Source organism: Macaca fascicularis, chromosome 11 (genome assembly GCF_037993035.2).
Source record: "Macaca fascicularis isolate 582-1 chromosome 11, T2T-MFA8v1.1".
Taxonomy (NCBI): domain Eukaryota; kingdom Metazoa; phylum Chordata; class Mammalia; order Primates; family Cercopithecidae; genus Macaca; species Macaca fascicularis.
The window spans coordinates 116300320-116322068 of NC_088385.1; the positions used below are offsets into that span (position 1 = coordinate 116300320).

General features: G+C 46.7%; 2 protein-coding genes across 13 annotated transcripts in view; one reads left to right on the forward strand and one right to left on the reverse strand.

Moving 5' to 3' along the window:
- MYO1H (myosin IH) overlaps positions 1–12837 on the forward strand; it is a 99496-nt gene extending 86659 nt beyond the window's left edge. For 2 of the 4 annotated variants that reach the window (XM_045365895.3, XM_045365896.3), the window contains 11 exons: positions 1373–1441; positions 3432–3516; positions 4550–4709; positions 5632–5715; positions 6489–6582; positions 7099–7154; positions 8073–8208; positions 8776–8843; positions 8992–9089; positions 10412–10511; positions 12046–12837. In XM_045365895.3, coding sequence (XP_045221830.1) covers positions 1373–1441; positions 3432–3516; positions 4550–4709; positions 5632–5715; positions 6489–6582; positions 7099–7154; positions 8073–8208; positions 8776–8843; positions 8992–9089; positions 10412–10511; positions 12046–12069 — 974 coding nt within the window. In that variant the 3' untranslated portion in view covers positions 12070–12837. Of the gene's footprint in view, positions 1–1372; positions 1442–3431; positions 3517–4549; positions 4710–5578; positions 5716–6488; positions 6583–7098; positions 7155–8072; positions 8209–8775; positions 8844–8991; positions 9090–10411; positions 10512–12045 lie in introns of those variants that run through there. The other 2 variants (XM_045365897.3, XR_012420598.1) reach the window with 2 other exon arrangements.
- A 698-nt stretch (positions 12838–13535) lies between these two features.
- Positions 13536–21749, reverse strand: part of KCTD10 (potassium channel tetramerization domain containing 10) — a 28910-nt gene continuing 20696 nt past the window's right edge. For all 9 annotated transcript variants that reach the window (XM_074007742.1, XM_074007740.1, XM_005572189.5 and 6 more), the window contains 2 exons: positions 21326–21521; positions 13536–16754 (listed from right to left, as the gene is read on the reverse strand). In XM_074007742.1, coding sequence (XP_073863843.1) covers positions 16530–16754; positions 21326–21521 — 421 coding nt within the window. In that variant the 3' untranslated portion in view covers positions 13536–16529. The remainder of the gene's footprint in view (positions 16755–21325; positions 21522–21749) is intronic.

The window sequence follows — 21749 nt, forward strand, 5'->3', positions numbered from 1 at the left end:
TATGATTTCTTTTTCTGTCCTGATTTCAATAGAATATGAAATGAACAAGTAGAGCTTGGGGATACATCTTAAACATGGGTGTTTGATATAACGTTAGAAGCATTTACTTTGGAAACTAGGAACGAGATATGGGATTATGATAAAATCCCTGTGAATTTCTGTTTTCATGAGTGCTTGGAGGTCAGTCACAGATGCAGGCAGATATATAAACGTTGTTCTGCCGTCTCAGTTCTCGTTTGGATCAGATCCTGTTGTTCACTACTAGGGTATAAAACCATGAGAGACCAGCCCCTTTAAATGAACGTTTCCAAAACGTCACTTGTCTGTGTGTCTGATGTTGGAAAGTGTAGCTTCAAAGCCTGCAGCCTGGGGGTTTGTTGGGAATGGTCAATGAGAAAAGTTAGATGGGGAAATGCAAAAAGTAAAAAATCAAAACTGCTGGGGGAGGGAGCGTCCCCTTTGAAATGTAATCGGTCTATCAAGAAGCACTCTTGAGTCATTTAAGGGCCTGCCATACGCCAGGTGAACACTAAGTCCTTTATACCACGGTCTCATTCTGTTCTGAGAACAGACCCATGAGGTAGGTGACATGGGTGTTACTGTCTTCACTTTCTATGCAGGGAAACTGAGGCACGGAGATGTTGGTAACTTGTTGAAGGCTACACAGCGAGTAAGCAGCCGAACTGGGGTTTGAACGTGGGTGTATCTGGCTTCAAGGCTTGGTGGTCTCATTTTCTGACCTCCGTAGCAGTGGGTACCAATGGCTGGGGATGTGGCTGAAGGGCCACAGTTAGGCCAGCAGGGCCTGAGCCAGCATCTCTAACCGGCTCGCAGGGAACAGGACGTGGCTGCTCTGTAAGGCCCTTCATGAGCTTGGCCTCTGATAGGACCTAGATTGCTGTGTGGAGGGAGTGGATGCAGGATTGAGAAGCCGAGGGAGAGTGTTCTGTGGTCAGACCTGGGTTCGTGCTCCTCCTTAGCTGTGTTGCCCAGCAAGCATCTTCACCATCTGTCTGAACCTGCATGCCCATTTGTAAACTGTGCTGATGATGCCTGCCTTGTGGGCTGGGGTATGAGAATGAAACCCAATGCCTGGCATGGAACTGGGGGGCTCCTAGCACTAGGTCTGTTCCTTGCCCTGGGAAAAGGAAAGGCAGGAAGGAAACTCCAGTTCCCAGGCAGCATCTGGGAGCCAGGCGTCATGTAACCAGCCAGCTCTCAGGTCTGCAGTGCTGAAATGGCTTCCTGAAACATCACTACATACAGGCCTTTGATGCCCCCTTCCGTTATCCCCCAAACACCCCTGGAGGTCACAGCCACAAAGATGCACAAATGCAAAGCCCTTTCACCAAAACATCTGTTTTATTTCAAGTTGCAAGAATCCAAGCCACATACAAAAGCTGCCTAGGAAGGAGAGAATATGTGAAAAAAAGACAAGCAGGTAAGAATTAGAAAGAAGCACATGAGTTTGCTCCCGTTCTCATCTGCTTGGCACCTGGGGGCACATCTGTGAGTTCTCTCCCCCTGCTCATCCTTAAAACCTTGGTGTGGGGTCCAATTCTGGGACCTCTTCTCATTTTTCCTTATTGATTGGAGATTATAACATAGTGGCCTGTATTTTTTCCACAGGCATGTTTTATTGGACCTACAATATGTGTACATTTAAAGAATAATTTTGTGGGCCAGGCGCCGTGGCTCATACCTATAATCCTAGCACTTTGGGAGGCTGAGGCAGGTGGATTACTTGAGCTCAAGGGTTCGAGACCAGCCTTGGCAACATAGTGAAACACTGTCTCTGCCAAAAAACAATCAAACAAAAAAACCCAAAAATTAGCTAGGCGTGGTGGTTAACAACTGTAGTCCCAGCTACTTGGAGGGTTGATGCAGCAGGATTGTTTGAGCCCAGGAGGCGGAGGTTGTAGTGAGCCACGATGGAACCACTGCACTCCAGCCTGGGTGACAAAGTGAGACCCTGTCTCAAAAAAAACAAAAGAATAATTTTTGAAAAAGGTTTCAAACATACAAGTACCCTTGAAGCCCTTCCTTTTTTTTGTCCCTCCCCAGTCATGTTCTCAAACAATACTCCCACCCATACGCATACATTTCTTGGGAGTAACCACTCTCTTGAATTTTGCATTCATCATTCTCTTGTTTTTCTTCAGTAGTTTCACTATCTACAGATGTATCTCTTAATAATCTGTTTATAATTTGGCATGTTTTAAACTTAAAACTATACTGTTGGTATTTTGGGTGACATTATGGCACTCCAGATTGTTTCTGAAATTCAACCAGGAGATGTGTGTAGATTTAAGTTATTCATTTGCTCATAGCTACATAGTATTCCACTGTAGCAGAGGTCAGCATTATAGGAAGTATTTTAGACTTGGGGGTCTTATGATCTCTGTCACAGCTACTCAACTCTGCCATGGTAGCAGGAAAGTAGTTTTAGATAATATGTAAATGAATGGGCAGGGCCGTGTTGAAATAAAACTTTATTTACATAAACAAGCGGCGGGCTGTAGTGGGCCAGCCTCTGAGCTATGAGTATGCCACAACTTAACTGTTCTGTTGATGGATATTTGGGTTGATTCAAGTTGCTTGTTTTTGTAATAGAAACAATGCTGTTCTGAGGATTAAAAGAAAAGCGTTCAAAAAATCTGAATACTCAAAAATAAAAAAATCTGAAGAGCATTTAAAAATTGGGAAACAGGCCAGGCACGGTAGCTCACACCTGTAATTTCAACACTTCGGGAGGCCAAGGTGGGTGGATCACCTGAGGTCAGGAGTTCGAGATCAGCCTGCCCAACATGGCGAAACCCCGTTTCTACTAAAAACACACAAAAAATAGCTGGGCGTGGTGGTGCACATCTGTAATCCCAGCTACTCAGGAGGCTGAGGTGGGAGAATCACTTGAACCTGAGTAGCAGAGGTCGCAGTGAACCAAGATCACACCACTGCACTCCAGCCTGGGCGACAGTGAGACTCCATCTCAAAAAGAAAAAAAAAATTGGGAAATAAGCCAGAACCTAAGTTTTATGTGCCCTAATTTGTGTACCCCAATTTTTTAATGTAGACAACTAAAAGTAAACCCCAGTGAAACTAAATATGGTGGGAAGACTGATCTGTACCATCACAAGTGCCATTGCTGTGGCTGAAAAAGACCCTGGGAAAATGACTCCCTCATGTAATTTCGGGGCTTCCCCGGAAATCTTCCATAGGCCCCTCTGTTCTGTCTCCCCCTGGTTCAGTTGTTGCCTGAGTGCTCCCAGGTAAGAACTGATGACGATCATCCGACCTTCCATCTCTGAGGCTAACAGAGTGTTGTGATGGGCGTCCAGATGTTTGTTGAATGGATAAAGCCTTCTGGAAAAGCCTTCTGTATTTCCATACGATTGTGCTCACCTTCTAATGCCAGCAGTGAACTCTTTCAGCCATCAAACTGGAAGCCCACTGGCGTGGGGCTCTGGCTCGGAAGGCAATCCAAAGGAGAAAGTGGGCCGTGCGGATTATCAGAAAGTAAGTTTTCAGGTACAACAGAGAGGACAGGTCACTAAACGCTGGTGCCCTGCAGGGGATGGTCATGGAGGTAGATGAGTTCTTTGTGATTTTTGGATTTGTGCAGAAAGGAAAAACTCCCTTCAGAATGCCATTAGGAATTCGGGCCCATCCCTTTGCTCTGAGCTGAATTTGATGGTGATCACAACTCAATGTATTTGGAATTTCTCTTAGCCTGGCTCAAAAGCCACAAAGTCAAATGCCTTCTGATGCCAGGCAGGTAAAGTGAGTGAATCTCATGAGCTGGGATAAGACAACAGGGCATGGTAGAGACTGCAGCACACTGGAACGCTCAGTCCACCTCAAGGTGGGGCAGTAACTAGCCCATTCCAGTTGACTGCCGCTGTAGGGAAATGTAGCCAGGTGGCTTGAATTTTCAAGGAACACTGAAATCTGGGTTTTGGAGTTTTGCTGTTGTTGTTGTTTGTTTTTTTGTTTGAGACAGAGTCTCATTCTGTCACCCAGGCTGGAGTACAGTGGTGCAATCTAGGCTCACTGCATCCTCCGCCTTCTGGGTTCAAGCGATTCTCCTGCCTCAGCCTTCCAAGTGGCTGAGATTACGGGCACACACCACCACACCTGGCTAAATTTTTTGTATTTTTAGTAGAGACGGGGTTTCACCATGTTGGTCAGGCTAGTCTCGAATTCTTGACCTCAAATGATCCGCCTGCCTCAGCCTCCCAAAGTGCTGGGATTACAGGCATAAGCCACCATGCCCGGCCTTGAAATCTGGCTTTTATGCACTATTTCCTAACTTTTTTTGATTGGCAACTAATTAAAGCTCCTCAAAACAAAACAAAAGGCCGTGTGGGTGAAACTGAACATATGTGTGGGGCAGATTTGGCCTGGGGCCTACATTCCAGGCTTCTGGCCTATGTGGTCATCTCAACAGCCTCTACCACTTTGGCCTCCTTTGAATCAAAGAAGGGGGAAGAGAATGTAAATCTCAGTGAAGAAATGGTCCAGAAAAGTAAGAAAACATTTTCCTTTTTAGGTTCATCAAGGGATTCATCAGTCGCAACAAACCCCTCTGTCCCGACAATGAGGAATTTATCGTGTTTGTGCGGAAGAATTACATCTTGAATCTCCGGTATCACCTTCCAAAGACTGTCCTGGACAAGAGCTGGCTGAGACCTCCTGGCATCTTGGAAAATGTAAGGACTAATATGGGATTTCCAGTGTTGTAAGTAACACAGGCACTGACGAAGCTTAACTCTCATATGTCTTTGTGCTGCCTCCCTTTGGCTTGAAAGGGCTGCCCTGGCAGAGCCCTTCTTCCCAAGGATGCTGCACAAGAAATTGAGCTCCTTAGAACTCGTGATGTCCTTATTAACATTATAAAGCCACTGGAGGTTGTTTGAACAGAGCACTTTTTTTTTTTTTTTGAGATGGAGTCTTGCTCTGTCACCCAGGCTAGAGCACAGTGGCACAATCTTGGCTCACTGCAACCTCCGCCTCCCAGGTTCAAGTGATTCTCATGGGTCAGCCCCCTGAGTAGCTGGGATTACAGGCACCCGCCACTACGCCTAGCTAATCTTTGTATTTTTAGTAGAGACGGGGTTTTGCCATGTTGGCCAGGCTGGTCTCGAACTCCTGACCCCAAGTGATCCATCCGCCTCAGCCTCCCAAAGTGCTGGGATTACAGGTGTAAGCCACCATGCTCGGCCAACAGAGCACTTTCAAATGGTTTCTATTCTTGACGTAGCCTACTTAGAACAGCATCTCTCAAGAGATGGTCTGAGGACCCTCTGTGTCTGGAACTTAGAGGTGGGGCTGTTCTAAGATTCCTGGGCTCCACTTTGGACCCACTGAGTCAAAATCTCCAGGAATCTCATTATAGCCAGTTCTGCAGGAAAGTCATAAACATATTCAGGTTTGAGAATAATTAGTTAAGCAACAGCAAAAAGTTGGGAGAGGATCCAGTTAGCTGCTCTGACTATAAAATATAAAATATTAACACTGTGCTTGAAATCAAACTGAATACAGCAGTGTTTTTTTAAAAGCTTCATTTTGATTGCCACAGCCCCAGACAGGGAGTGAGTGAGGCAAGTGGAAAGAAGTATGTTCTCCACACAGGCATCAGATCTGCTCAGGAAAATGTGCGTGAGGAACCTGGTGCAGAAGTACTGCCGGGGGATCACAGCTGAGCGGAAAGCAATGGTAGGGACATGATGTCTGCGGTGGCAGGTGGTGGAGGGAGTGAGAGTGGGTCCTGAGTGTCAGTCCTCCTCATCCACCATTTCACCTATAAGCAGGGGGTCATGCTGGTCCCATGCCTTGAAATGTTCGATAATTGCAGGTAGACCAGCAGAGAGCCCTGGATGAATGCCAGCTGTTACTGTAGTCAGCACGGCTCCCTTTGTTACTATGGGAAAACGATCGCAGTGGCTCCTGCCATTCATCCACGGGAGCAGAGAACGTAGACCCCTTTCTGCTGGAGATCTGTTTTTCACCGTGCTAACCTGCGGGTCTTTTGCGTAAAGGGTACTATTTCAGGGTCTGTGGCCTTTCTCTGTTGGAATTACTCAACTCTGCTGCTACGGTGAGAAAGCAGCCATGGACGATGTGTGCATGAATGGCATGGCTCTGTCCCAATAGAACGTTACTTACAAAAATGGACAGCAGGCTGAGTTTGGCCCGCAGGCTCTGGTTTCCCAATCCCTGAGCTACAAGAAACTGCTCTGGGAACTCTGAAAAATCTACTTTCAGGAAGGTAGTAAGAGAACAAGCAGAAATGTCAACCCAGTCTCTACCAATATGACTTTTAGGGCATTTTGGCCAAAGCCAGGAAGGTGTTCTGACTTGTATGCTCCAGGGTAACAAGGCTCCCACAGTTTATCCAGCAAAGGATGTGACATCAATGGGTCTAGAGCTCCTCTGTCCCAAAGAAGCCTGTGGCTACCATTTTTATACTTTTAATTGTGTATTACCAGATGCAGCAAAAGGTAGTTACAAGTGAAATCTTCAGGGGAAGGAAAGACGGCTACACAGAAAGTTTAAATCAACCCTTTGCCAACAGTCGGATAAGTAAGTACGTTTTCCAGCCTATGTATTTGGCTTTCCAATTCTAAAAGGAGTCAAAGGGTGGGGCGCGGTGGCTCATGCCTGTAATCTCAGCACTTTGGGAGGCCGAGGTGGGCAGATTGCCTGAGCTCAGGAGTTCGAGACCAGCCTGGCCAACATGGCGAAACCCCATCTCAACTAAAATATAAAAATTAGGAGGGTGTGGTGGCATGCACCTGTAGTCCCAACTACTCAGGAGGCTGAGGCAGGAGAATCGCTTGAACCCAGGAGGCGGAGGATGCAGTGAGCCGAGATCATGCCACTGTACTCCAGCCTGAGAGACAGAGCGAGACTCTGTCTCCAAAAAAAAAAATAAAATAAGTCAAAGGAAGATGCTCAACTCTGCAGCATTTCCTGATGACTATTTCCCCAGCTGAGATCTTGGCACAGAGGTGCATAACAAAGCTAGCAGATACCAGTGACTTTCCCGCAGGATTGGTATTTTAGTGATGATTCATGGCCTTCTGGTTCCCTCTCTAGATGAAGGAGACATTAATCCCAAAGTGCTTCAGCTAATTAGCCATGAGAAGATCCAGGTAAGGCAATGTGTGTCCTCAGTCTCAAACAGGATTCCCTCATCGAGTCTAAGAGCAGGGTCAGCTTTCTCCATAAAGGGCGCACTACTTAAGTGCAGGGGTGCAGCTGGGCAGCCGGGGCTCTCAACTGTGAGGCTTTGGGTATTAACTAAGATGATGGGGAACAAATGATGATTAGATCATGGCTGCTGTTCTCATGATCCCCCCGTCACCCTACAAACTGTCTTGGTTTGCTTTCCTACACAATTGAGTGAAGTGTAGCCATGAACTTAATCATGAAACACCCCCGTATTGGTGAGAGGCAGTGTGCCACAGTGCCTGGGCGCTGACACTGGCTTTGAACATAGCAGCCGTGAGATCCTGGGCAGGTCACTTAAGCTCTTGGTGCCTCTGATCTTCTGTGAATGAGGATAATGGGGTTACTGAGAGGATGAATGAGTCGGTGGGTGGGAGGTGCTCAGGCTGCTGCCTGGCACACAGCAGCAGGTGCAGCTCTGGTGATCATGTGTGCCAGTGTCTGCTCTGCCCCACTTTTTTTTTTGTTGTTGTTCCCTGGAGAATAGAAGCCACTGTGCCTGGATTGGATTACACTGTGGCTGTGAAAGTTTTCATCTCTGACCATCAGAGCAGACCTGCAAGGCAGGTAGCCATAGCCTTGACTTCCTCAGAGGGCAATGCAGCTAGGCAGAGCTAGGAATCAAAATCCCCACCATGCAGACAGCCAGAAAAAAAAAAAAAAAAAAAAAAAAAAAAAATATATATATATATATATATATATATAAAAATGTATGTATATATATTTTTATAAATCTGTTTGAGCTTCTCTGAATGCTTGACATCACTTTACTGGGGTCTGAGTAGCAAGAAACTCAGTACTCTGCCCCGCCTCCCCGCCATGAAGTCACCTTCCCCTTGTAGTATGGCGTCCCAGTCATTAAATATGACAGAAAAGGCTTCAAAGCACGGCAGCGGCAACTCATTCTTACTCAGAAAGCAGCTTACGTGGTGGAACTTGCCAAGATCAAGCAGAAAATAGAGTACTCAGCTCTCAAAGGTAAGAAGTGGGCAATCTTAAAACTGCACTGAGTTGACTCAACTACTAGAAAGTCCAGTCATGAAGCTCCCAAACGGGAAACACAAGTGTAGGGTGCCCATAAACCCCGGGGTAGCGATGCACACCTGTAGTCTCAGCTACTGGAAGCCTGAGGCAGGAGGATCACTTGAGCCTGGGAGTTCGAAGTTGCAGTGAGCTGTGACTGCGCCACGCACTCCAGCCTGGGCGGCCAAGTGAGACTCTGGCTCCAAAAAAAACCCCCAAAAAAACAAAACAAAAAAACCATCTGCCCTCCTCCCCTGGCGTTGCCCAGCCTGGACTGCACCCCTTATTCTGGCATAAATATTAATAGCACCACTTTACTCAAGTACCCAGACTGGCAATAGTCTTCTTCCACGGCGATCGGAGCCCACTAGCAGGCTGATTTCTAAAGTATGCCCTTCATCCTTCTGGGCCCAGCTAGGAGAATGAAGCATGGGGTTGGGCAGCCCCTGGGCGTATCTCTTCTTCTCTGTACTCACGTCAAGCTGTCTAGTTCCTGGCTCCTAACTCTGGATCTGTCTTAAGGTGTCTCCACCAGCAATCTGAGAGACGGAATCTTAGTCATTCATGTTTCACCAGAGGACAAGCAAAAGGTAATTGTCAGCCACCAGTCTCTACTAAAAGACAGAAATGATATACTGCCAAAATGTTAAGTTGACCACCGTGAAACTTGTCTGTCGGTGTGTCTGTTTCTTTAAGCTGTGAATACTGAAATTATGCCTTGTCTCCTCCCCACCCCAGGGGGATGCCGTTTTGCAGTGTGGACACATGTTTGAAGCAGTTACTAAACTCGTCATGCTGGTTAAGAAGGAGAACATTGTCAATGTTGTTCAAGGAAGGTAGGTGGTTTCATCTTCAGCTCAGGAAGTAATTCAATGTCACAGTGTTTATTAAGACCGAGCATGGTGGCTCATGCCTGTAATCCCAGCACTTTGGGAGGCTAAGGCGAGCAGGTAACTTGAGGCCAGGAGTTCAAGACCAGCCTGGCCAACATGGTGAAACCCCATTTCTACTAAGAATACAGGCCGGGCGCGGTGGCTCACGCCTGTAATCCCAGCACTTTGGGAGGTGGAGGCAGGCGGATCACAAGGTCAGGAGATCGAGACCACGGTGAAACCCCGTCTCTACTAAAAATACAAAAAATTAGCCGGGCGCAGTAGTGGACGCCTGTAGTCCCAGCTACTCAGGAGGCTGAGGCAGGAGAATGGCGTGAACCCGGGAGGCGAAGCTTGCAGTGAGCCGAGGTTGCGCCACTGCATTCCAGCCTGGGGTACACAGCGAGACTCCGTCTCCAAAAAAAAAAAAAAAAAAGAATACAAAGATTAGTTGGGCTTGGCAGTGCACGCCTATAATCCCAACCTCCACTACCTGGGTTCAAGTGATTCTTGTGCCTCGGGAGGCTGAGGCACAAGAATCACTTGAACCCAGGTAGCAGAGGTTGCAGTGAGCCGAGGTCACATCACTGCACTCCAGCCTGGGCAACAGAGCTAGACAATGTCTCAAAAAAAAAAAAAAAAATTATTACAGATCAGGAAAGATACAAATATTGTTTTCACTCCTGCTTGCCTCCTGCTTCCAACATAATCAAGCACCATCTCTACCAGTAAGGGGTGAGAAACAAGCCTCTAGTGTTACATCCTCGCCCCCTCCCATAAAGAACTTTTTTCCGTCTTCATCCCTGTGATCTTGGGTTCCAGAGAAATGAAGTCAGTGAAGGCAGGATATCCTGGAGAGCTGTTTCTTTTCCCTCATCCTGTGCTGTTCCAAGTTTTAACAACCAGAGGAGCACATTTGTAGGTGGAATAAGGAGAGAGAGTTGAGTGCTTTGAAATGTGTCGTCTTTGTGTTGCTGTACCTCTGAGGGAATACTCAGCCCCTCAGAGCTTCAGCGTGACATGGAAGTAGTTCCGCAGACCTCACACTGACCCTCTGAAGAACTGAATGTGCTCACTTGATTTCACGGTAACTACCGAAACATGTAGGTTACCCAGCTGTGGCAACAGCGTTCTTCCTTTCCTCAAATATGCTATAAAACACTGTAATAAAACAGGAATTTGATCTTGAAATTAGTAGAATTTCGTAAGTGAATTTCTTTTGCAGACCAAAGGTTGAGAGAAGAAAATACAGTATGTCAGTAATGTGTCACTTTGTGTATTTTAAGTTTACAGTTTTTTATTAGTCCGGGAAAAGAAGGCACAATAGTTTTCGACACTGGACCGGAAGAACAAATCTATAAAAATAAAAATGGACAATTAACAGTGGTGAGTGGCCGTCTCTGGGAGGGAAGTAAGCCGTTTTATAGAATGTAAGTTAAAGTTCTACCAATTTCAGTCCTATAGATTGACTGGATTCACAAGCTATTAATAGTTCATTTCTGCCCTCTATTCCTAATTCTACATCTGTAAGATAGGAAGAAATTGATACAGAGATATGTACGTCTAAACACTGAATGAGAAAAGAAGAAAAGCTTACCATCCTTAAGTTGTCAGGGAACCAGAAACTGACATAAGACACTTCTCAAATAGCAGAGTCTCACTTTTCACTGGATGAAGGCTTTATGCTCATTACAGTGGCTATCCATAACTTCCCTCCACATCAAAATCAATGTGCTTGTGTCCCACCCAGATACTGAGACTTAATTGGTTGGAGGTGTGGCTTGGGCTTCAGGATGCAAGAAAATATAAATGTAAGAAAAGTATGTAAGAAATACATAAAAAATATGTAAGAAAATATAAACTCGCTTTTTGGAATACATGTGTCAAAGGCTGCCCGTGTTAATACCTTTGGTATAAAATGGGTCTAACAAGCACAGAGGTTTGGGAACCATGGCTATGCTAGAGAGAAGTCTAGCCTGAACACACAAGTATGCTGCCTTCCCTGACTGTGCTCATGCTGGGCTGAGCATCCCAGTGGTCCTCGCTGGCAGGTAATACATGGAGCTTGTTTTGATCCAGTTTTGCTGAAAAACGACATGTTAAAAGCAGAGGGGGCTATATCTTTAAAATGTTTCTTGTATTATACAAAGAATTTTGATACAAATTAATTAAAAAATGGTCTGTGACCATGGAGTGTCTCATACACATTGAAATTTAAGTGGATTTACCTATAAAGTCATTTTGCAGGCCAGGTGCGGTGGCTCACACCTGTAATCCCAGCACTTTGGGAGGCCGAGATGGGCGGATCACCTGAGGTCAGGAGTTGGAGACCAGCCTGGCCAACATGATGAACTCTGTCTCTAGTAAAAATACAAAAAGTAGTTGAGCATGGTGGCACATGCCTATAGTCCCAGATACTCAGGGAGGCTGAGGCTGGAGAATTGCTTGAACATGGGAGGCAGAGGTTGCAGTGAGCTGAGATGGCACCGCTACACTCCAGCCTGGGTGATAGAGTGAGACTCTGTCTCAAAAAAATAAAATCATTTTGTAGATAAAAAATAATTGCCCCTAGACACAATGAACTCCTTTGGGGACAAGTTAAAATAAATCATTTTGGATGTAGACTATAAGGTGTCTTTTTAGTTTACATGCTGTCTTAAAAGTGACACCCTGGAGACTGTGTCTCTCTCCTCTGGAGTCACATGGAGTCTGTCTTCCTCCCTGACTGGTTCTGGCTGAAGAGGCTGACAGGCCTCCATGCGCCAGTTTCTAAGTCTGGCTTATCTCATGGGAGGTGGCACTGGCTTCTCACAGGCCTTCCACACCCACCTTGCTAATGGTGACAGTTGAGGTGATAACTGTTTCCTTTTGAGCAAAGGGAGCGGGCAGGGCTGTAAACTGAAGTGTGACTCTCTCCCAGGTGTCGGTCAGGAGGAAGTCCTGATAGAGGATGACATCTGACCTCTACCACCGCCATTTTTGCTCCAACTGAGGAAATTACAGGGGAAGCAGGGATTGGATCCAGTTGGCTACCTCTTCAAGGAACCAGGCCCGCAGCACTAACGGATCACATCTGAAGAAACTGAGGGGCGTTAGTTAGGCCAAAGCCTAACCCCAGCTTCTCAGCTGCCTCGTGGCACCTTATTAAATTGTCACCTTCTGGACACAGACCCCAGGTCACCCAAAGGCATGATTCTAAACACCCTCGACAGGACCTATGTTTAATGGGCACTCCAACGTGTCATTAGAGGGTGGGCAAGATTCTCTACCTCTGTCAAGCTGCCCCGAGACATGATGCAATACTGTGTACAGTAAGTTCTCAAATAACACTTCATTATGTTGATAAGACATCTGATTCCTGGGCAAGGCCACTGTCTGGGTGGAGTCTGTACGTTCTCCCTATGTCTCTGGGTTTCTTCTGGATGCTCTGGTTTCCTCCCACATCCCCAAGGTGTATGTATCAGGTGAACTGGCGTGTCTATGCAGTCCCAGTCTGAGTGCGTGTGGGTGCGTGAGTGAGCCCCGTGAGAGGAGGACATCCTGTCCAGGGTGGGTCCCGCCTGGTGCCCTGAGCTGCTGGGATTGGGCTCTGGCCATCTGCAACCCTGAACATGCAGGTTGGAGAACGAATGAATGCAAATTTTATTGTAAAAGAAAAATGGATATAAAGAATATGAGCACACAAATGGACAATAAATGCCACAGTGCAAAAGCATGTAGGGAGCCCGTCACACTTGTAACTGGGGAGGGGCTCCTTATAATTTCCCCTTTGCAAGCGTTTATTCACTGATTGATGCGGCCACCGCTACAACCACCCTCACTCACTCATTCACCAAAACTTAGGTAATGATCTTATTTTTAATTAAATATATGTGTAGCTCATTTATTTCAGTGTTTAATATGAGAAATGCTTTGGTCTTTATTTAGAAGTTGGGTGATGTTTTTGTGCCCAGCAACATGCTGTAGGAATTGAACTCTTGTTTCAATCCATTAGCCTCATGGTTTTGCTTCAAGTCTCAGCTTCCAAGAACCTCTCAATGACTTACTGTGCATGGTCTGAGACTAAAGGAAATTTCCTAAAGCTGCAAAATTTGAATTTTGCTTTACATAAATGGAACTCAGATGTGTCAAGGGATTGGGTTTGGTGAACTGAAGCCGTCTGCCCCATAACAGTAAATCAGTGGTAACACCAGCTGATTCACCCTTTTTCACGAGCCAGGCAGCCTTTGACCCCAAGACTTCCTTTTGGCGTTTGACTTCAAACACTACAGAAACATGACTCGTCTTTCCCTTCCACCCCGAGCGACTTTAAGGGGGTGAGGCAGAACGTGGGGGCCCTGCCTTTGTTGAAAACCACATTTGAGGGGCCCGGTTATGCCAGGCATGTCTGAAAAGACCCAGAAAACAGAAGCATTTTATGACTTTTATTTTACATGTCCACAAATGTCTGCACAACATACAGTGGCTACATCTAAAACTTTGAGCATTTTTTTTATAGCGCAGAGACGGAAAGGTTAATGACACACTTAACTGTGTTACAGTGACTTTGGGTAGAGCCCTAAAGACAGCACACGCTCCAGAGGGAGGGCTGAGCGTTGTTCACACTCGGGTCCGAATCGCTGTTGTAAGGTACAAAGACACACTTTAACTGGGGAATGGGGTCCCCGCACAGTGATTCCCCCCACAGGAGGGTGACAGAATATGCCAGGAATTGTCTCGGACGTGGGCCCCAGTCACCACAATCAAATGGCTTATTTAAAACAAACAAACAAAAACCTTGATTACAACACACCAAAGCTGTTCCAATTAGTAAAAAAATTGTAGTTACTACATTGCAGTGAAACCTGACTCTTTACCAAATCTTGGGCCAATGTTTTACTTGGCTAGTGCTTACATTATAAATACTGGTTTTTGCCCTTAGTGCGAACATAAGAAAAATCAGTTCCTTGTATATTCAGTAACAGAGCTTGGACCAGCCAATGCTGTCTGTTTACTCATGGCTATAATGCAGCCGACAGAATTTGTTCACCATGGAATGTTTTATAAACCTGTTCATATTCCAGAGAGACAAAGACTCAAAACTACAGGTGCAAAGTTGGAGAAAAAATGAGGGTAGAGAAAGCTGCCAGAAACACTAGCTCATTAGGCATAGAGGCCACAGCAAATGAAATTGTTCCACAAACTCATTCTTCATACAGACATTTAAAAAACTAAGCAGCCAGGTGTGGTGACTCATGTCTGTAATCCCAGCACTTTGGGAGGCCAAGGCGGGCGGATCACGGGGTCAGGAGTTCGAGACCAGCCTGGCCAACATGGTGAAACCCCACCTCTACTAAAAACACAAAATTAGCCGGGCATGGGCTGGTGGGTGCCTGTAATCCCAGCTACTCGGGAGGCTGAGGCAGGAGAATCGCTTGAACCCGGGAGGCAGAAGTTGTGGTAAGTGGAGATCGTCCCACTGCACTCCGGCCTGGCCGACAGAGCAAGACTCTACCTCAAAAAAAAAAAAAAAAAAAAAAAAAAAAAAAAAAAAAAAAAAAAAAAAAAAAAAATTGTATACAATGGATTTTCCATTTTCAGGGCCGATATTCACTTCGACTTTCTAAAAAAGCTCAACCCAAAAGGCAGGGTTGGTGTTTAAAACTTAAACAGTATAAAATCTTTACGAAACATTATTTTGTAAGCCCTCTTTCCTTAGCAGTTAATAAAATCCAAATGGCCTAATATAAAAGTTGCTCACAGGACAGTTTAAAAAGCGTCTGCCCAATACATGATTTTGACATTCAGTCATGATTGTTTCCAAGTTTTATTGCAGGCTTTGCTGTTGGATACAAAATGAAGGCATACAACTGTCACAGGCAGGGCAGTACGTACAAAGTCTAAGCTGTAAAAACCGTTTGAAAATATAAACTCGCTTTTTGGAATATATATGTCAAAGGCTGCCCATGTTAATACCTTTGGTATAAAACGGTAACGATTCCCTTGACAAACCCATCCATCACCTGACACACATTCACATCTCCTGGTAACTACTCTACCTAGTCTAGTCTCAACCACCCCTGTCAGTCATGACTCACTCCTGTTCCTTTGCAGGCGCAGAGGAGCCTGGGAGGTAGGTCACTGAGAACACCTGTCCTACACGGGTGTTGCACCCAGCCGGGCTCCAGCAGGGGCCACCTGTGCCCCACAATCACACGTCCCCACCCACAGTCGCACACATCCCTTAAACATGAACACACACAAAGCAGACCCAAAGGTATCTATCAAACCGCACATCCTCAACCTGTTCACTGCTGGCCACTCCAAAGTGTGTAAAAACCAGAGGCAAAGACAAGGCGGTCTGTGTTTACAGCAGGTAAGCTCCTTGGGGCTGGTGGTGTGAGGGTGTCCCTGCCTGGATGCCAGGCTGGGAGGAAAAAGGGTCTGGGCCACAATGAATTTCTAAGCCAACTGACTTAGAAAGTTAGCCCAGCTTCATGGGGAAGGAGGCTGAAGAGGAGTGGGATCCCAGGGAGGGGTAGTTTATGAGCTATGCCTGTCACAGGGTCAGATGGCCTTCCTGGAGTGGAGTCAGGTCAACCAGGAGAACAACTGGAAGGGGCTGGAGTTGGGGAAAGAACCAGAAACAGCTGGACACTTACTGCCATGGAAAGCTCTGCTCCTACGCAGACACGTGGGGTCCCAGTGAGCACCAGGCCAAAGACCAGCCCAAGGTGGCCAAAGGCTTTCTCCCTAAACAAAACCTTGCACCCAAAGTTGCACTGGTCACAACGATTTAGATGCTCATTCAGCCACATTTCCACTGCCACAAGCTGCATTATTATCAACAAGCTCTAGGCCCAAAGCAACATGGCAGAAAGCACTTCTAGCAAAGCGGTGGGAATTGTGTCCGGGCCAAACACACAGGAACCAGGAGTGGACCTGCTGGGGCTGGAAGATTATGAAATAGGAAGCAGGGAGCTCAGATACCTCTGGTGGCCTCCAACTGCAGAACAACTCTCGGAACTGTCAAACTGAACCCTTAAGGGAGTGTCACCCAAAAAGCCCATATGGGAAGTCGACACCCACAAAAATAAATACTGCAAACAAAAGTTCTCACATACACTTCACACACATTCATACTTTTCCTCTGAGAACCGAGAAAGCCTGGCTCCAAAGAGTCTCAGATTCTCATGAAAAGTAGAGATCTTGGACACAGCTTGTTCAAAGACAGGGGTCATACGCCTGGGTCAAGACAATCAATTTGCCTTGTCAAGCAATACCAAAATAATCATCTGACTTGTTACAAAAGTATCTCCAGGCTCCAAGGGAAGCAGAAGGGGCCCGGCAGCCTGCACAGGATCTGGGTGTAGCACGGCAGGGAGTGGGGGCGGTGAGAAAAGGGCGGCTCGGTCTCTTGCCTGCTCACTGGTGGAGGTGGGCCCGGTCGTCGGGGCGCTTGATGTGGATCCGCCGCACGCGCTCGATCCGCTCCCGCTCCCGCTCCTCGTCCTCATCCAGGTGGTGGGAGCGCCCTGCCGCCCCGCCTGTGGCCTCCAGGAGCGCATTGTCAGGTCCCCGGCCGTCCTGGGCCTCATATAGCAAAATGTTCAGGGTCTCCTCATAAATCCGGGCTTCAGGAAACTCCACCTGTGTTCCCACAAAATACAGGGTAGGTAAGTTAACGGCCCACACTCTCTGCCAACACCTGGACTTTAAGCAGGGCCGCCAGACTAAATCAGGCCCCTGGGATTCCACTGAAGGCCACCAGTATTATTTTTAAATAAACTGATATTTTCAATGGCAACACTTACGTGTGGCGCTAAATGCACAGAAAATCAAGGGGATGCAGAGAAACAGGTCCCCCTGCCCCTAGTTTCCCTTCTTAAAGGTACAGTTTCTCATCATTTTACCCTCTCAAAGATTCTGTGCATGTCAATATTTGTACATATATTTATTCACACAAAACACACACAAGGTGGCCCACCACACACACTTGTACATGTCTTCCTCTTGTCCCTAACTTAACCTAGAGATCATTCTGGAACAAGGAAATATAAACACGACAATGCAATTAACCGTACTTGGATGGACATTTAGGTCAGTGCTCATATGCTTCTCCTAACAGAGGTGCAACCTTGCACACAAGTCCGTCCACACCTTAAAGCAGTCTCTAAAGCAGTTTTTTGTACAGGGTCCAGCTGGGGACCCCCACGAAATGGACATGAGCCCTCCTCCTTGGCAAATCATTGTGTTTGCTCATTGCCCTTCAGGGTTAAGGTGTGATGAACAGGAGGAGGGCCACATAAGCAGGTCCCACACGTTCGATCAGACTAGACTCCACTTTCAGGGTAGAATTCAGAGGTTCCAGTTCTGGGAAAAATGGAGCAGGCACACTCTACCCCGTCTTCCTCACTGACACTACAAAGCCAGGATGCGATGCACGCAGCAGCTAACTGTGGACTCAGAAGTAAATCGTGGCAGGTGGATGGGGGAACGACAGAATTTGGAGTAATGCCCAACGGTGAGTTTATTGTTTGCCGCTGCCAGCACTGATGCAACCTGAAACCCTGAAATGGCACCAGGACAGAAGACCTCCAGAAGGTCTCTAGTGGCCAGGGAGGCCACCGAGTCTAACAGCAGAGAGGTGGGAGGAAATCCTGGTTTTCTTTCCTTTTTTTTAGATATGGGCTCTGGCTAACTAAGCTTTAAAATTTTAAGACTTATTTTTAGAGCTTAATAAGGAGCAAGGGGATTTAGAGACCACATGGTCTGATCCCAACTGTTTCCAGATTGGCAGACCAGGTTCAGGAGCGGTGTGTTCTTGTGTTTGTGAAGCTGGTTAGGGGCAGAGCTAGGATGGGAAGCCAAGGGCCTCTTTCTTTTCTCTTTTTTGTTTTGAGAGCGTGTTGCTCCATCACCCAGGCTGGAGTGCAGTGGCACAATCATAGCTCACTGCAGCCTTGAACTCCTAGGCTCAAATGATTCTCCCACCTCAGCTTCCCCAAGTAGTTGAGACTATAGGCATGCATCACCATGCCCAACTAACTTTTTTTTTTTTTTTTTTTTTTTGAGACAGAGTCTCACTCTGTCGCCCCAGCTGGAGTGCAGTGGCGCAATCTCGGCTCACTGCAAGCTCCGTTTCCTGGGCTCAAGCCATTCTCCTGCCTCAGCCTCCCAAGTAGCTGGGACTACAGGTGCCCACCACCACGCCCTGCTAATTTTTTGTATTTTTTAGTAGAGACAGGGTTTCACCAGGGTTAGCCAGGATGGTCTCGATCTCCTGGCCTCGTGATCCGCCCGCCTCAGCCTCCCAAAGTGCTGGGATTACAGGCATCAGCCACCACGCCCAGTCACCCAACTAACTTTTAAAATTTTTTTGTAGAGATGGGTGTGATGATATGTTGCCCAGGCTGGTCTTGAACTACTGGGCTTAAATGATTCTCCCACCTCAGCCTCCCAAGTAGTTGAGACTACAGGCACATGCCACCATGCCCAGCTATTTTTTTTTTTTTATGTTTGGTAGAGACAGGGTGTTGCTATGTTGCCCAGGCTGTTCTTGAACTCCTGGACTCGAGCAATCCTTCTGCTTTAGCCTCCCAAAGCGTGGGATTACAGGTGTGAGCCACCATGCTCAGTCCTTTTCTTTATTTTCTTGCACCCGGACCTGAGCATTCCTGTGGCAGCAACCAGAGCCTGCAGGAGTCAAAACTCTGAGGGAAGGAACCTTCTTTACTGATGAGAAGAGCTGTGGTCTCAGCAGGATTGGGTGAATCTGGTTGCTTTTTCTATCTTCATGCTGCTGGTCCCAAAATATAGGCACGGTCACAGAAAGTAGGTGGCAAAGCGGGTAAGTAAACCCCCCAGCTTTCTGGCTGGCTGATCAGAAAAGGGGACTCCAGGGATGCTTAGAGAACTGCGGAGATTACAAAGGACGAGAAGCTTGAGAAGCAGCCTGTGAAGTTGTATATGAACTCCTAGACCCACACCCAGCTGCAAGATGTGCCCCTAAACCGCGTAAGCAGACCCGAAAGAACTGAACGCTGCAAGAGATACTGCCCAGGACAGACGGGCCACAGCGTGGCACACAGCTGGGACAGATTTGAAGGCTGTGAAAGCCAAACTGTCATTGCAACTACAAACTACAGAAGGCTGGTTAGAGCTTGCAGCCTGAGCCCAACTGGGTCAACTGCCTGCTAAAACAAAAACATCAATGTTCTTCCTAGGATTTAAACAAGGCCTGGAGCCCTTTAACAATATTCAAAATGTTTAGGATACAATCAAAATTTCTCAATACACAAGAACCAAGAAATTCTCAACTCCTGTGGGAAATAACTCACAGATGCCAGTGCCAAGATGACACAAGGTTTTGGAATTACCTGACAAAGACCTGGCAGCAGCTATTATTAACATGTTCCAGTAAATAAGGGTTAGAGCAAATGGAAACAAAGGGAGTCTCAGCAAGGAGATAGAAAAACCAAATAACCACTTGAGAACTGACAAATACAATAACCAACAGCCCCAAACAAAAACACAACTTCCCAGTAGGGCTCAGTAACAGACTGGAGATGAGAGAGGAGAGTCAAGTGACACGGGCTGGGCGCAGTAGCTCATGCCTGTAATCCCAACACTTTGGGAGGCCAAGGTGGGGGGATCACTTGAGGCCAGGAGGTCGAGACCAGCCTGGGCAACATAGTGAAACCCAGTCCCTACAAAAATAAATAAAATGAGCCAGGTGTGGTAGCATGCACCTGTGGACCCAGCTACTCAGAAGGCTGAGGCAGGAGGATCACTTGAGCCCAGGAGCTCAAGGTTGCATTGAGATATGATTGCGTCACTGTATGCAAGCCTGGGTGACGGAGCAACACTCTCTCTCAAAACAAAAAGAGAAAGAAAGAGGCCCTTGGCTTCCCATCCTGGCTCTGCCAATACCTAGCTGTACAAACACAAGAACACGCCACTCCTGAACCTGTCTGCTAATCCAGAAACAGCTGGGATCAGATCACGTGTTCTCTAAATCCCCTTGTTCCTTATTAAGCTCTAAAAATGAGAAGTCTTAATCTTTTAAAGCTCAATCAATATGATGACTCTCCTTTTAATACCCAAGGGCAGAGGCAGCCCAGGCATATTTTAAAAAATCAAACCATGACAGAATGGGGTCTAATTACAGGAAGAATTCACAGCCCTAAAAGAAACAGGTCACAGGAGAAAAGGGGTATGATGTCTTGCCAATGTGGAGAGAGAGGCAGATGATTCTGGCTCGCCCCCACCCCTGGGATCTTTGAAAGCAAAAAGAACCTCAGTGTTTTGCCCTTATCATTCTTTTAGGATAATTTTGAATGCTTAGGAATAAAATATGTTGTCCAATTCATCCTGTCAGTGCTGGGGACGTGGAGCAGATACAGACTGAGAGTGCCTGAGCTGATGGCCCTTGATGTGGCATGATGGCACAGGGGAGATCACCACACTATAATTCTGTGTACGGCTTAAATTTTAAATAATAAGTTAAAAAAGAGACTCTGGTTTCTACTTTGTGATGTGATTTTTTCTCATGTGCTTTTTGTTCGAGGTCAGCTACAGTCTCATGCAGAGCTGTGTACCCCCAAAAGCTGCAGGGACAGTAATAACGTGAGTAGGGGACCTACAGGCTCAGTCTCCTGAGCCTCCTGTGCGAGGGTGACAAGAGGCATGACCGTCGGCCCACAGCAGACCTGCTGCGTGTCACTGGATAGCCAGATTTCCCTTAGATAGGTTAAAGAAATGACAGTGTATAGTGTGAATTAAAAGTTTAAAAAGACAGAAAACCCAATTGCAGAGCCCCAAAAGGGCAGGCAAATTCAATGAAGGGGGGACCAGATCTCTAGCAGCACTATGCAGAGCAATCCAGCTTTGTGGAATGGCACGGTGGGAGAGGTCAAAGGACAGGTCAAGCCTACTGGTTTGGAGAGGATGATATAAAAAGAGATCCCCAGAGTCCAGCGCAGTCAGGGAGTCAAGCGTGCTTGGAAGGAAGCCAGCAAGGTAGGGAACTAAGGAATGCCAGATGGACCCTACATTTGGCTCTTTGCAGGGTCTAAAAGATAAATATTTTAACGATGAGCAGTCACAAGCCAACCAAAGCATTTTAAAAGCGTTTCCCTCTGTATTGTGCTCAAGTGAAAGGAAGTTCTACAGGTGTGTTTCAGAACAGCCACTCCAAACTGTCCTCTCGAGGCTCTTACCTTGGTCTGTTTCTTCTCAGTGGCGTAGACAATGGAGGTACAACAGACTTCAGCAATCTTCCGGCCCTGACCGTAAAAGGACCAGCAGCAGATTTCATCCCCAATGACATCCTTTATGAATAGGACCCTTCCGTTAAAGCGCAGAGACAGCTTATCAAACAGTTCAATGTTTTTCAACATATTGTCGTCAGAATTGCTGCAAAAGAGCATTTGATACGGTGACCACAAGCTGGTAAAAACTGCCATCATTTGCTGGGCCCTTCTACACGCAGGGCCTTACTGAGCCCACTTTCTCCACTATCTCATTTCAACCTCACACGAATCCCATGACAAATGCACTCCAATCTCAATCGCTCAAGAAGGAAAGTTAGGATCAGAGAAATTAATTGCTCGAGGCTGAACCTAATCAATGGCAGACAGGCCC